This window comes from Mchenga conophoros, linkage group LG9, assembly GCF_057382185.1.
Source record: "Mchenga conophoros isolate Kocher_MC1m ecotype Shallow Benthic linkage group LG9, M_conophoros_male_GT1.1, whole genome shotgun sequence".
Classification (NCBI taxonomy): Eukaryota; Metazoa; Chordata; class Actinopteri; order Cichliformes; family Cichlidae; genus Mchenga; species Mchenga conophoros.
In genome coordinates, this window is record NC_140534.1 from 22292503 (window position 1) to 22308001 (window position 15499).

The 15499-nt window shown below is 41.7% G+C and overlaps 1 protein-coding gene across 3 annotated transcripts in view; it reads left to right on the plus strand.

The window, feature by feature from the left end:
• cacnb2a (calcium channel, voltage-dependent, beta 2a) overlaps window positions 1-15499 on the plus strand; it is a 72430-nt gene that overhangs the window by 1037 nt on the left and 55894 nt on the right. For 2 of the 3 annotated variants that reach the window (XM_085286963.1, XM_085286966.1), the window contains exon 2: window positions 875-967. In XM_085286963.1, the coding sequence (XP_085143089.1) occupies window positions 875-967 (93 nt within the window). Of the gene's footprint in view, window positions 1-874; window positions 968-9087; window positions 9883-15499 lie in introns of those variants that run through there. The other variant, XM_085286967.1, reaches the window with a different exon arrangement.

The window sequence follows — 15499 nt, forward strand, 5'->3', positions numbered from 1 at the left end:
TAAAGTCTCAAAGAAAAAACATTGTAATGTCTAAAACATGTTAAAACGGGTTTTGTGTATTTCTGCAGGTAAAATAATGAAAAAATGATAATAAATTATATATAATTATATAATTGCTCTGTGGAGTAAAGTGAGTTTATTTAACACGTATAGTGATATCTCTGTTTGGTCCTGGGGTATTTGTCGAGGGGTCTCGACTGAGGGGGACAAAAAAAAGCAGATTTGAAATGAATTTCTTGCATTTCGTGCATTACTTTTCCAGGATGCCACTTTTGAAAAATAAGCTGTCTACCTACACGACTACCTAACCTCCTGAAACACGTCATAACATTACACCTTAAGTGAAAACACTCAAATCTGTAATAAGTAAGAAACAGTGGAAGTCAGTGCTTGGCTGACACTGGCTATAATACTGACTGAATGCTTTGGTATAAAAAATTATTTTATGCTGGAAATGACTCACCAACTCCACTCAACTACGCAATGAAATTCATCAGTGAAGACGGAGGCTGTAATGTTGGAAGCAGAACTGGTCACTCAGATAACTTAAAATTGCTCTATTGGCTTTCATAATCACAGATAATCTTTGTCAGAAACAACCTTTTTTGAGATCTCACCCTGTACTTGGAGTTTTCATAGAGAAAACATATTGATAATGAAATTGATCTAACTACAGTTGCTGCATTTGTTGCTAAACATTAATGACTTATGAGTCTCATATTATTTTCTGCTGAATGCATTTTTGCACATGAACTTAAAATCTGTTATGGGGAAAATGTATTAGTTTGCATGGTCTTGTGTATATTCTTTTAAGATTTAAGATTTTAAGATTCCTCATAAACAGTTTTATCCTGTCTTTTTTTGTTGTCTCAAGTCTCAAAGCAAAGGAGCTCGGAGAAAAGGTCGCTTTAAAGGCTCAGATGGAAGCACCTCGTCCGACACAACAACCAACAGCCTTGTTCGCCAGGTAAGGGTGGTGATTTGAATTTTTGCTGATCTCGCCTATCGGTGTCTTATTTTTGTCATCTCTAAACTATCTGTTGGTGCCTAAAGCCTAAAACCAAAATAGTTTTGTCTTTGAAAAGGTACAACAAAGATGTAGCTGACCACGATAAAAGAGTACCATGAAGTATAATTCAAGTTCCTGGCTGCAGTTACTTCCCGTTGGAATCTAACACTTGTGTGTTTGTATAAATGCCTGACAGTAAATGCAAACTGGTGTAAGAGCTCAGGCTCAGTCATCATCATCCATCAGCAATAAGATGTGCATTGCGATGAAAGCCCTCTGTAAACACTGCTGGGTACAGTATGTTAAATGGAAGCCTCTCATCTGATATGCATCTTCTGTGCACTGAGTGCACAGCGACACTGTGACCTGTTATAAAGCAGACCCTGTGAGGTACACACTCAGCGAGTCTGGTCTTTGTTGAGCAGACCTGCAAAGGGACAGTATGGGCTGAGTTAAGGATGAACACTCCTGCTTAAATGTTTCTGCCTTTTTTGGAGGAGGCACAGATCGCCTCGTCTTTGGCACGGCAGCAGCAGAGCGACGGGAAGCTGGAGGAGGTCAGATCAAAATTGCACCTCCTAGGCTGCTGTCTACTTCATCTCACAGCCACAGAGAAGTTCTCAATGAGGCGCTGCAGCTCAACCGAAGCTGCTCAGGGAGAAATTCCCTGATTTTTTTTTTTCTTCCACCACCCTTGGGAGCTAATGTCCATTCCCACAGTCTTCTCCCCCAAATGAGGAGTTCCCCTTCAGTCAGAGTCATCGGTTAGCTTTGCTGCGAACGACTGTCAGTCTGCATCGTCATGTTAGGGAAATGAGAGGACATTTGAGTGAGAGACAGAAAAGAGATGGTGTGGAGCAGAGGAATTATGCTTTTTGGGAGTCAGACAGTCTCTTTCATGCAGAGCAAAAATATCTTCTTTGAGATATTTGCTGCAAGAGGCCCCCAGAAATAGCAGACCTTCCAGTAACTTCACCTCTGTTTAGATAACAGTGTAAATACTGTTATTCAGTTATGTTTTCATGACAGCATTTTGTTCTGACCTTATTTCTCTTTGCCTCATGCTCAGTCATACTTACAGATGTATGAGAGTGTACTCTCTAAGTAGCTATACTCACACCACCACTCACACTCATGATCTCAGTGCCTTTTAATCAGCCTGTCATTTGATGTTGTCTTCACTGTTATTATTTAAACATGGACAACTGGATTTAGGATTTGGAAACCATCTCTCGGCGGGAAACATAACAACCCAGTGCCCGTCTGAGGTGCTGAACCATCCTATATTTAAAATAAAATTACTCTGTCCTTTACTGAATAAGCCTCAGACATGATTTGCCCGCACATGTTAGAGCACAGAACTAAGAGTATAAAGATCTCCCTTAACTGGTTTACCTGATAATCTAGTTGTCAGTTCTATTCAAAAACATAGCAGATCTAATCATTTTTATTATATCAGGTTTTTGAGGTGGAACTTGTAGAGTAACTGTTGCTGTAATGAATGTATAAAAGCATGTAAGGGTGTCAAATAAGTGACTGTCTCCTCAATAAATTACATGATCTCTTGTATATTTTCTGCCTCTCACCCTCCTGTTTAACCTGTTGTTTTTGTGCTTCATAATCCTTTTATACATGTGGGCGTCTTAAGAACATCTCACCAGGGTCACGGTGTGATCAAGCCAACGCAGCTCCGAGCATCAATACAGTCTCGCAGTAACTCCATGCAAACACTCCTAAATGACAGAATTACTCATGCTCTTACAGATAGAGAGGGCAGATGGGGAGTAGTTTGAGTAGAGAAAGGATGAGAGACATTCTCTGCGGTCATGGTCTGATGCCTGGGAGGGGGAAGTGTGGAGGAGGCTGGGAAGGATGGAGGCTCAGGCAAGACCAGACCGCTCAGCCGTGGGAGTAGCGAGGTCGGTGTTTGTGGAGCTCAGCTCTCCATTGAGAAGGAAGAAGGGCAGAACTGTCATAGATTTGTTAGCAAACTTTACCACCATCAGGTAGACGGTTTATTTTTATTCATGTGAAGGTGGGCTGCTGTGTAAGCAAACATGCGTCACTGAGTGCAGATTGTTTTGTTTGCTTTGTCCCATCTTTTTCTGCACATGTCGAGGGGTCAAAACTTCGAATAAATAGTGTTGAGATCAGGATCATACAGTGCACTTGGGCGCCCTGCATAGAGTTCCTTTAACTGCCCAGACATTTACGTCAGCCCGAGATAGAAAAACAGATGGTTCAGCATCAAGTTGATGAAAGCTGATACATGTTTGTCCACCTCGGAGTTATTTTAGGGATCAGCTCCTTATTTTTAGAAAATATATGTGGTGAGACTCAAAGAAAAGGTAGATGTAACTGAGTGGAAATAGTAGCTGGTAAACTTAGATTAGCAAAAGTATAAATAACAACACAACATGTAAAATCTGTAAAAAAAAATATTTTAGAGAAAGGTCATGTGTATGACAATTTTTTTCTCTCTGAGAAGTTGTCAGACAACTAGCCAAGACTTCACCGGCGCTGGAGTCTGGGAGTTTTACATGGATGAATATGAATCCAGGGACTTCTGGGCTTATGTGCTAAGCTGACTGATTGTGTGTTTGTGAATGACTAAGCAGGTATAATAAAGAGCCAGCTTCGACATCATGAATTTGCGAGCCTCTTGACAATAGAGAATTGAATGTAGTCATTTCTAAACTTACAACTGGCGTAAGTGTCCACTGTGAGTGATCGTCCATTTGTAAACTGGCACTGTGTTTAGAGTGTCTGCTTTTGCTTAATGCATCCTGGGAAATCAGCCAGTCCTCCGTGACCCTGAATAATAATAAACTTTCTTTATATAGCACTTCTCTAAAAACAGAGTTAACAAAGTACTTTAGAGAGGGTGAGAAACAAAATGCAGAACAAACAACAGGATTAAATACTAGCAGAGGGATGGCTTAAAAGTGAGTCTATAAAAGCTTGGCCCAGTTAGTGAATAAAACAAAAAGACACAGACCTTGCGAGGATACTTCTCGCAGGTTATTTCAGGTTTTACAAAAACATTACTCTTTTTCAAACAAGCCAGGAAAACTGTCAGATGAGTTTCAACTCAGGGTGTCAGTCTGCCCTTTGCCTCTTGGGTAAAGATATGAAATGATTATAGATATAGGTTTCTTTGAATTCCTTTGACTTTATTGACTCCACTGAGTTGACTGGAGTGTAATCAGATGACAAATCTGCCTTACATCATGCTGATAGGCACATCGTTTTCGAGAATACAGTCATAAATGTAGAACTTTTAAGGCAATGAGATCTGAACTGCCAACCCACCTGTGTCCATCATAATGAAGAACAAACCTGCAAGTGCAACACACAAAGCTTTCTTGCCACTGTCTGAGCTACATCATTTTTATAGGCTGACACCACAAATTTACACCAAGGTAGCACAGAAATTTACATTGCATTATTTTTCCTCTCAGTATGGTAAATCACTGCCATCTATCTAGCAGTACAACGCAAGGACTCATACATATTAAAAATGTTTTAATTGTTGATAAAGTTCATAGGATATTTACACTTTACACTTTAATCTACACTGTGAAATCACCCACTGGTTTGCAAAGACCCATTTTGAAGTGTTTTCACCATCGTCATTGTGGCGATATCGTATTCTCCTTGGCTATCAACTGATCAAACTCAAGCTGTTAGCTCATGAGCATATCCTCTATTTTTAAAATGTACAAAATAGACTTAATTTTTATTCAGCATGGCCCAAAACAAGCAACTGATCATATAAACTAGTCAGCAAAGAGTTTAGAGGTCAAATCTCAGAGCCGTTTTCCCATATGCTTATAGGAGAGGAAATGTTTTTACAGAGCTGTTGCCCCCTGTTGGCCTTTAAAGAGAATGCAGGTATAAGGTGCTTCTCTGCTGACTTGTTCAGTCTTCTCTGTTTGGCTAATTTATGTTCTACTGCTGTTTAAAAGCACTGCTGCCATGTTGGATTGTGAAGTTGGGGATGGTGGGGCTAATACTGACTGGGTAAATCTGACATGAGCAGCTGAAAATTTCAACTCTGGATTTTTGACTTCCTGCTTCAAATGTGAGTGTGGTAGAAAAATGTTTACTGGATATAACCTCTTGGCTCCACTCTTGTTAGTTGCCAATTAAAATAAGATATTCAGTCTTTATGTCATTTGTTTTCAATAGAAATTCAATATTAGAGAAAGCAGACAGTTAAAAATTGAAGAATAGATTCAATATAAGGAGCACCTGCTCAGGGGAGGATAATTTGCGTGCGCCGGGTGAGGTGCTGAAATGATATACAGTGAAAAATGAGATTCAGTGTTTAGTAGTTGAGACTGTGATTTGCACAACTCACAGAGCATTATGTCATAATTAACCTACTGCTGCTTCCCACACTTGTTATGTTTATGTAAATGGTTGCACCAAGCTTCCCACTTCCCCTCTGTGTTGTCCGCCTCCTTCTGGCTCTTTCACCTCTCTATGATGTCTCCCACTCCCGTAACTTTCCACAGTATATTGGTACAGTTTGACCTGCTCTGTCTGTAGAGATGGATTTGCAGATGAAAGTCTGCATGAATGCATGTGGTGAACACATAAAAACCCATTCCCATTCACTCAGTGATTGCAACCATTTTCCTTCTCATCGTTCCCTTTATTATTATTTTAGTCAGTGGAGAAAAGGAATGACGCAAAGAGCTCGTTATGGTTCTGATCAAATCTGACAGCCCGTCTGTTTTCATGCCATGGATATGTTACATATGCACTGGTGGTATGGAGTGACTGCCATTGGAAATCTCAAAGATCAATTGTAGCATTAACCCTGCAGACCTTTTCTGAACTTTAAGCAACAAATGTCAAGATTTTTCCAGTAGTAAATATTTCTGGAGAACAGTATGTAATGTCTGGCTTCAGACTGCAGTAATGTTGGCCAGAGTAAGATACTGTACTTGAGTGAAAATCTGGAAACAAAAAAAGCAACCGTAAAGCACTACTGCTGCTCAGTCGGCTGTTGCAGCAGTGCCAGACTGCCATCTAGTGGACAAACAGTGTTATTGGGGTTATTTAACTGAGTGGAAATACATGGATAGCCAAATATGGTTGCAAAACTGTAAGTGATGTAACAGTATGATTTTTATCTAATAATACTGACACTGAAGCCACAAATGTGGAATTTATTGTTCAGTCTGTTGTTTTTTTAATAAGTGACAAGCGAAGGAACAAAGAGAAAGGCGCACATTGTTATCACTACATCAAAGCATGCCCTGCTTTCACAGTTGACCTGAATCCTCCATGCATCCTCCCACTCCTCAGTCCTGCTGATAAATTAATTTGGCAGTGAGCTGATCCATTAACCACCTAGTGGCCAAGGTCACAGCCCAGTTATTACGAGTGATCATCATCCTCCACTCAAATAATATCTATCTAAATAGCAGGTACTGTATTAGATGAATCACGGATGAGAGAGAGAAAGATAAAAAGTTTTGCTGATCATGTTTCAACGACTGGAGACTGCAGGACATGACTGAAATTCATGAGAGTGCAAAATCCATCCTCAAAGTTGTGGTGTAAAACACAAGTGTCCATTCTCTTTTTTTGTGCTTTAATCATAAGATGGATTCATTTAATTAGCTCCTTCTTATGCCTTGAAAGCTTGCTCTTACTGCCCCTATGATTGATTGAAACTGTCTTCTGCATAGTGATGCAGATCCGGGGGGAAGAATAGACACATCTCTCACTGTTACATTACTTTCATGATCACAGTGAGTTCCTAGTACCTAACAGTGTGTGCATGTTAACTCATGTAAAAGCAGAAACTGGTGCAGATTCTTGGGTAAAGTACCTCAGGTATGACTGCGAAGATGCATCCAGAAAGGCTGTAATGAACCCAAATTAAACTGGGAGTACTTCAATGTGGAGACCTGTTTCCCTGCAGTATTATCCATGACATCAGCAGCTGAGCGATTATTACCATTGAAGGGTGACAGCCTCTGACAGGCTAACTGATAGACATGATTCCCCTCTCACTGTAAGGTGCACAGCTCTGTGTTTATAATTGTGCCTTTCCATCACCGCAGACACATGTCAGCCTGTGAAATATTGGCAGTAAACTAAAAAGGCTTCAACGATAATAAAAGATCACGGCAGGTTTATGTTGTCAGACTTGAGGAGATGAATAGATACGTGTATATTATCACTGATGAGCACAAAGTTTCACAACAGGCCACACAGCATCAGTCCAGGGTGCAGGGTTATTGTGTAGAGAAATACTCTTTCTAATAACGTTTTAATATAACACTAATAGACATAGATTATGGCACAAATACACAAAGGTCCTCTCAAGGTGCTGTATATTGTAGGGTAAAATCCCCACCTCAGATAACGCCCTGTGAGCAAGCACTTTGTGACCGTGGGAAAGAAAAAGTCATTAAACAGGAAGCAAACCTCTGGCAGAGCTAGGCTCAGAGAGGGCCAGACATCGGCTCTGTCTAGTTGGGGTTTGAGGGGAAAGAGAAAATAAGAAAGAGAGGATATTCATGAAAACAGATTACTGAACCGTTTAGAAAAAGCCCCTGTTGACTGAATGCTCACTGATTATATTATAATGTGTTTTGTTTGTTCACACTGCACAAAATTGGCTGAATTAAAAAAAACAGAGTGAGGCAAGATAATTAAAGTCTTACTAAGCATGCAGATCTGAGATTACTGACATTTTCATTTAATTCTCCATGTTTGTGAGCGTATTACAGAAGACGTTGAAGCGATTATTTCATTAAAAAATTCCTCGCATTAACATGCACTTTCTTTAGGATCTAAAACTCTCCCTCAAATATCCCAAAATTAAAACTTGTTATGTTGACGTGAATTTGCTTTTTTACATTTCTCATCAATAAAATTTCAGCAAAAAAAAAAAAATTTGACCTGGCTCTCATTTTAGCCCTGAAATACCCCATCTGTCTTTAGGTAAATCTTTTAAAACCTCAGTTAAAGCCAATGTGTTGGAGAATAAATTATGATACTTGACCTAATGCTTGATATTTTTATTTTCGTAAGTAGTAGGCGCCTGGAAAATCACTTGTGATTCATGGAGACAGAAAACTGGGTTTGTTTTTATCTTGACGCAGCACTTTGTGACAGCAGAAATCATGTTGTTATTCTACTGACAAACTGCAGCCTGTCCCACCTCAGCCTGAGAGTAAGTGATGATGTCTTCAACATCAGAATCAGCTCTGCACAATATAAGAATGGAGCAAACTAAAAAAGTTGAAGGTAGGTGACAATGGGGGAGGGATGCTTAAGCTCGGTTTATACATGTGCTCAGTGCTGTCCTTTATTATTAGCATGAAAGAAAAGCTCATTTGTTTTAGAATCTGTTTGGCTCCTCACTTTTGAATAATCTGCTGATGCAAAAGCAAAGGCTTCCCGTTTAAAATAAAATGAAATTATGTATTTTGGCTGAAATTAGTGTTGCTTTTATTGGCTTTATTAGCTCCAGTTGTAAATCTGTATTTTCAGGGAATCTTTGCTGTCAGTGCTCATAAAACTATATTTGCTACACCATTTTCAAAATACATTACTTTGATGATTTAATTGAAATCACTGCTGGAAAGGTTCAAAGTTAAAATCTATGTATCCAGCTGGATACAAAAGCACATCCACAGTCATGCTGTATAATTGAATATTACCCGTGACCCACCCCTCTCTACCACAGTTGTCCTGTGGCATGAAGCGGGTATGTGCATTTATGGCTGACACAGCATTTGTGATGGAGTAGTGAGGCCGGATGTCCTTCTGGACTCAATCACCTGAACACAGTGGGAAAGGATAATAGTGGAGAGGAGGTGTGAGATGAGACGGGAGGGGAAAGAAACAAACACACCAGCTCTGCAGTCACACAAAGCACTCCAGCATGACTGAACTGTGCGAGTGACTTCCCCCTGCACCACAGGCAGCGTTGTGCTGTTCCTCCGCTCGCAGCATGAGACACACACTGTTTCTGTTACATTAAAAGCACAGTGCAGTCTCTTCAGCAACCAGTAGCTGTCTCAGTGCCTGTCCTCACACAGAGAAAGTAAGAAGGGTAATCCAGTGCAAATGAGGACTGAGTCATGGCATAAGAAGAAATAAAGAAAAGGAGTGGAGCATAAAAAGTCAAGATAGCCACAGTGTGTGTGTCAAGCTTTTAAAAGCCGACTGAACCCTGGATGAATGAAGGAGGGGCAGGGAATATAGAGGATGTGTCGTCTATTAGGAAGCAAGGGACAGCGGTCAGTAAAGGACACTCAGAACTCCACCTCCTCCCTGTGCCAAGAAGGAACTTACGCGTGGTAATGAGTGGGTCTAAATCCACTAGCAGCTGAACCAGTGTGCCAGCCTGCAACTGTACGTCTCTGCCACAGCACAGCAGCGCTGCAGAGGATTTGGCAGCACAGAGGCTCTGCCAGAGCGTGCACAGATTTTGGGGTGGGGTAAACTCAGATGGACACTCTGCTGCAACAGTCTGGAGATGGGTAGAAGAGGAGGAAGAAGAGCAAGGAGTATTTGAATCGGACTTTTGAATCTCCAGAGTTTCTGAGTAAGGGGGCAGATAAGGTGCACACGTGAGGAGGGGTGGACAGAAGTAGGGGGCAGGTGTGGATACGACAGCCCTCTGCTAACTCTTCCATCAAGGATCCCTGCTGTCCTCGTTATCTGCTTTGCACCTTTTGGTGGTCCACAACCCTGTGGGCCAAGTCTGAAGGCATGGACCGAGGCTGAGTAGATGCCTGACAGGGAGTCTGTGAGACGGCCGTCAGTTCCTCCCCTCCCTGGTCCCCTTCATGCCGTGCTGTGGTCTGGGCCATCGCCGGAGAGCAGAGCTTCCATATGTGAGTTTGTGGCTTTGATGCTGATTTATCACACAGGATAGACTACATGTGATAGTGAGAGAATGAGAGGCGATGAAGCCTACAGTTGCCAGCATATGTGCAAAGACTAATTGTTTCAGGATGAATAATTCAGAGGTTATTTGGCAGGTGTTTCCATGCATGCACAACTTTACTGAAAATGTCAGCGCTGCTTGAAAGCACCAGTCTGAAGAGTCAGTGGATGCCTGCCAGCTTTTTCCCTCGATGTTGATCACTGTTGTCTGCTGCTGTAGATCTCTATCCAGAAACAATCCTGAGTGCTGCAGGATTTAACTGAAATATTTCAGTTGCCTGAACTGACCTGACAGTTTTCTGCAGAGCTCTGTTTTCACTCTGCATGCTGCCAGACATGATAAATGTTTTATTCCATATTTATTCCAGGGTTTGGAGAGAGAGCTGTGAGGTGGTAATGTTTTTGAATGCTGTGGGTTCACAATGCAGGCACATGCTCTGTTGACAGTTTGACTTTATTGGGTTTTGCTTGTTTATTTCTTGCGTCTTTTATGTGCTAGTGTCTGCAATCAGAAGCTCATTACAACGAGTCTACTGTGGCTGTTCAGCTTAATGAAATTGCAGTGAGAGGAAAATGTGGGTGTTTTTCTTCTAATAGCTATGACTCCGAGATGGAAAATTTGATGACACATGCATTTATTTCTCTACTGTCCTGTGCATTCTTAATTTTGTCAGTCAGCCTCAGTGGGTTTTTGTGCACTCCTTTATGTACAGCACAAAGAAAGGGAATGTCTTCTGCTTTTTGCAGCCTCCAGTGTTCGTCAATAGAGCAATGTAAAAATGAATCATGTTTTCCCTCTTCCACAATTCCCCAGTACTGCAGAAAAAGACAAGCATTGCATTTTGCCACTAGATGGCCACATTTCACTTTTGAGTCTTCCACTCAAATACATACTGTACATGCAGATCTGTCTTTTATGCACAGAGAGAAAATGCCTCACCGCTATTAAAGCCCAAAGATAAAGTTTTCATGAGGTAGACTTTTTTATATAATTATCTAAAATGAGTTATGAAGTCATCCACAGATCTGAGATGGTAACTTGTTCGCCTCTGGGACAAAATGTCCTGAGCACACAAAAAAAACGTCAGAATGACGAAAACTGTGACATCTAAGCACATAAAAGTCTTAACGGCAGTGTGAAGTCATCCTTGATTTTTTTTTTACAAGAGTAAATATTCAATCTTCAGACAGCAACAGTCAACTATACCCATGTGTTAATCAAAAATGGCATTTTTGAAGATTTGCTTCTTTGTGTCATGTGAAAGTAAACTTCATATGTGGGTTTCCAAATGTTGGGCAGGCAAGGTTTACACTTTTTAGACAATGAGTAATACATTTATTGGAAAAAAATTATACACAATTACATAATTGTTTGTTTTATCCCAATTTAGCATGAAAGTAAACCTGAAGTTTCATGTGAACACGGGCTGCCAGAGCAGGTGTAAGATTGTGGCGGTGAAATATATAATAATAGTACACTAAATGTTACAGACTTGACTTAAACTGAGACAACAAAAACATGTTTCAGTAGAATATTTAAAAATATTTTTTTACTTTAAATTTGTGCTTAATTTAAAATGTCCAAAAGAAAAGAGAAACCTGTATCAGTGCTCTAAAGGAAATCTTCATCAGTACATAAATAAATTAGTATCACCCAGTTGTTCCAAAAAAGAACTCATGGGTTCATAATTCATTATGTGATACTTTGAGCAGCAAGTAATACACCAGTTGTGTCTTCTAAATTCAGCCAGAAGCAGCCTTCTCTCATTCAGAGAGCTCTTTGAAAAGGGTCCAAGGCATTTGGGCCCATTATGATTATTATTGTCTGTCTTGAAATGCTTCTGAACTGGAACAACAACGTTATCGCAGATATTATAGAGAAGGAAAAAATGCCAGTGTGCTCCTGTGCACATTGCTCTAGTTTGGTTACGCAGTCTGGTTTTGTGTGACATGCGCTGCAGTAGGCTGGATCAACATTTACTGTACAACTGAGTAAGCTTTAATTTAACTGATGAGTGGATTAGTGTAGGACCAGCTGTGGAAACGCCACACCGGAGCATCTAAGCCCCATGTGTGAGGTGTTTGCATGAAAACAAACCATTCGCTGTGGTGGAGTATCACTGGCAGCATGTGTTTGTGTTTAATGACTGTGCACAAAGTAAGCATGGGGAAATTAATATAATGAGTAGAGTTTTTGGCAGAGGGCGGTGCAGCGCTGAACTTTATGACACTCCTCTCACATGTTTCCAATATGGAGCACCAAACCGCCGTTTTACGTCTGAAATGGGGCGGAACACAATTCTGCTCTCGATGGAATGTGGAGCACGGAGACCTGGCCGGATGGGACTCCGTCTGACAGAATGAATAGCCAGCCTCAGACACTCCTCACGGAAACTCAGTTAATTGAAGACAGCAGGGCCTACTCCATTCCACCTTTTGTTTTCTAGGCCTTCTTGCTTGCATGATGCAGCACCAGTAGCTAGTGACATCTGAGGAAACCAACCTGAGTTCTTTTCCTGCAGTAGAAATGCTGATAAACTCTTTAAAGGTACATGTGAAACAACGTAGCACAGTTTCTTTTCTATAGTCAGTGTATCGTGAGGCGCATCCAGGTGTGTTTCGAGATCGGGATTTGGTGGGAATATTAATGCATTATTCATCTGCCAAAAAAAGTTATCAATGAATTTGCTGTATCTTAGTTTGTATCTACTCACTCCCCAGCCATCAGGATAACAAAGAGAAAACAGATCACTTTTTCATGTGGAGAAAAAACAAAACTACCTACTGTATCAGGACAGATAATCTGACAGTATAACAGATAACATAAAAGATGGGCATAGCCTTTATGACCACCTCTGTGTTTTGACACCAGATGTGACAACCAAGTGCTTGATCTGAAACTGCCTACTTACTGGCTAATGATTTTGGATTAACAAGTTATTAGCCGGTTAGCATGTCTTGAATTATCCTCCTTTGTGAAATCTTAAAATTACCATAATTTACAAAAAGGACTTCATGTTCTACTTGACAAGATTTAAAACTAGCAATTGAGCACATAAGGTCATCAGAAAAGTCTTTGCTGAGGTAACGGAGAGAGGAAGAAAGGAAGCTGTCAAGTCGCCCCCTGGTGTAATTTATAAAGAATGCAGGTTTAAGACACTTGTGCGTTTTTCGACCTGGATGCAACATCCATCTGGAAGACCATTTGATGGATTATGTGAATGTATAAGGAGGCAAGGTATGCTAGCAGAGGGGTGATACAACTCACAACTAGACTGTTTAAACGTGCCTTTGTCTGATGCTATAGTAAGAAGTGACCACATGTCAGATGACATAGAGGCTGTTTTGTGCCTGGACACAAAATATACACAGTGGACACTGACCTAATTGTTATTGACAGCTCTCTGAGGCTATGCAGCAGTGCTGTGAGCTACCTGCTAACTTTAGCATGGTACCAAGTTAACAGAAACACTGCTAATGTGGTGTGGTTTTTGATACTCCATCCATCCATCCATCTTCATCCGCTTTATCCGGGGCCGGGTCGCGGGGGCAGCAGCCTAAGCAAAGAGGCCCAGACCTCCCTCTCCCCAGCCACCTCCTCCAGCTTATCCGGGGGAATACCAAGGCGTTCCCAGGCCAGCCGAGAGATATAATCTCTCCAGCGTGTCCTGGGTCTGCCCCGGGGCCTCCTCCCGGTGGGACATGCCTGGAACACCTCACCCAGGAGGCGCCCAGGGGGCATCCTTGTCAGATGCCCGAACCACCTCAGCTGGCTCCTTTCGATGTGGAGCAGCAGCTGCTCTACTCTGAGCCCCTCCCGGATGGCCGAACTTCTCACCCTATCTCTAAGGGAGAGGCCAGCCACCCTTCGGAGGAAGCTCATTTCTGCCGCTTGTATCCGCGATCTCGTTCTTTCGGTCACTACCCACAGCTCGTGGCCATAGGTGAGGGTAGGGACGTAGATCGACCGGTAAATTGAGAGCTTCGCTTTTACACTCAGCTCCCTCTTCACCACGACGGACCGGTGCAGCGTCCGCATTACTGCAGCTGCAGCCCCAATCCGTCTGGCGATCTCCGGCTCCCTTCTCCCATCACTCGCGAACAAGACCCTGAGATACTTGAACTCCTCCACTTGGGGCAGGAACTCATCCCCGACCCGGAGTGGGCACTCCACCCTTTTCCGGCTGAGAACCATGGCCTCAGATTTGGAGGTTTGGAGGTGCTGATCCTTTTTAAGTTTTTGATACTTAATGACTTAAATGGCCATATTAGTACCATCATGTTATTATTTGATTTGGGCACAAAACACAAATGGCTGACGTGGTTGTCATGTGATACATTATACTGTCATAAGACAGATGTTTGGACGTAAATAACAAAATGGTAATGAAAATTCATCCTGCTGGGACTTGTCTGCCGTTCATAAAATAGTCCTTGAGAGATTTAAAAGAAAACAAACATGGACCTCACGGTGGGAAAAGAGGAAACATCAGGGATCATAAATTTCAGGAGTAGCCATGTTTTTAACATTTTGTCTTGGCTTATTCAAGAGATGTAGCTATGTAGCAGGTAAGTAAAAACTTTGAGCTGTTAGGTGGACTAAAGAAACCAGACAGAGAATGAGAAAATACTGGAATATTCTCAGACAAAGATATTTTTTTCCCAGAAACAATTGAGTTTGTGTGTTCTTGTGGTGAGTGAGCCGAGCTCCCATAACAAAAGGGTGACCTGGAATTCCCAGTTTTCCAGGCACCGGGATGGATGCCCAGATAGGAGTCCCGAGCCAGCGCAGACTAAATTGGAGCAGGGTTTCCTTGGCAGCAATTATGCGTTTTTTCACTTATCCAGAGAATATGGAAATGTCCAGGAACTGAGCCGTTAATTGGCCACAGAGGCTCTGAAGAATGTCTTGGATTTAGGTGGATTTTTTTTTTACTGTGTTTACGTCACAGCTGGACTGGAAAGTGTGATCTATACACTATCTGTGGAAGCCTATGAAGAGTATAGCTCCAGCCCGGAAACACTGATGTCAGTGACACAGTGCGCATTGACCCCGTTTAAGTTACGGCTGGCAGTCTGAGTTTTAAAACTCTCAGTGGTCTGGAAATAGTGAGGTCATGGGTAAGGAGATGCTTCTCCCATCCTACAAAATGTACTGATTCCTCATTAATCTTCCTAATATGTCTACAATAAATCATTACTGTCACAACCTGGCTCAAAAGTATGTGACGAGAGGGAGGCCAACTAGGGTCTTAGATGACGCCAAATGTGTAATTAGAGAAATTAAGAAACAATACAATAGGGCATATCTGTCAACGGGTCAGTACCTTTGTAGTGTCAGTGATGAATGAGTGTGAATATAAAAGATCAAAGAATAAACGGGGCTGTCAGTCAGCCAACCAGGTTAAGGTCTGCTTTATATTCTCCTGAGCTCAGCCCATTCAGGTGTGTTGCATCAGGAAACTCATGCAGCTTATTCACTGTGTGTAGGGCATCGATCAACTAGGATGTAGCAAAATGCTGCACACTGTTTTCAGGTTTGATTCCTCTGTTCAGCTCCACGGA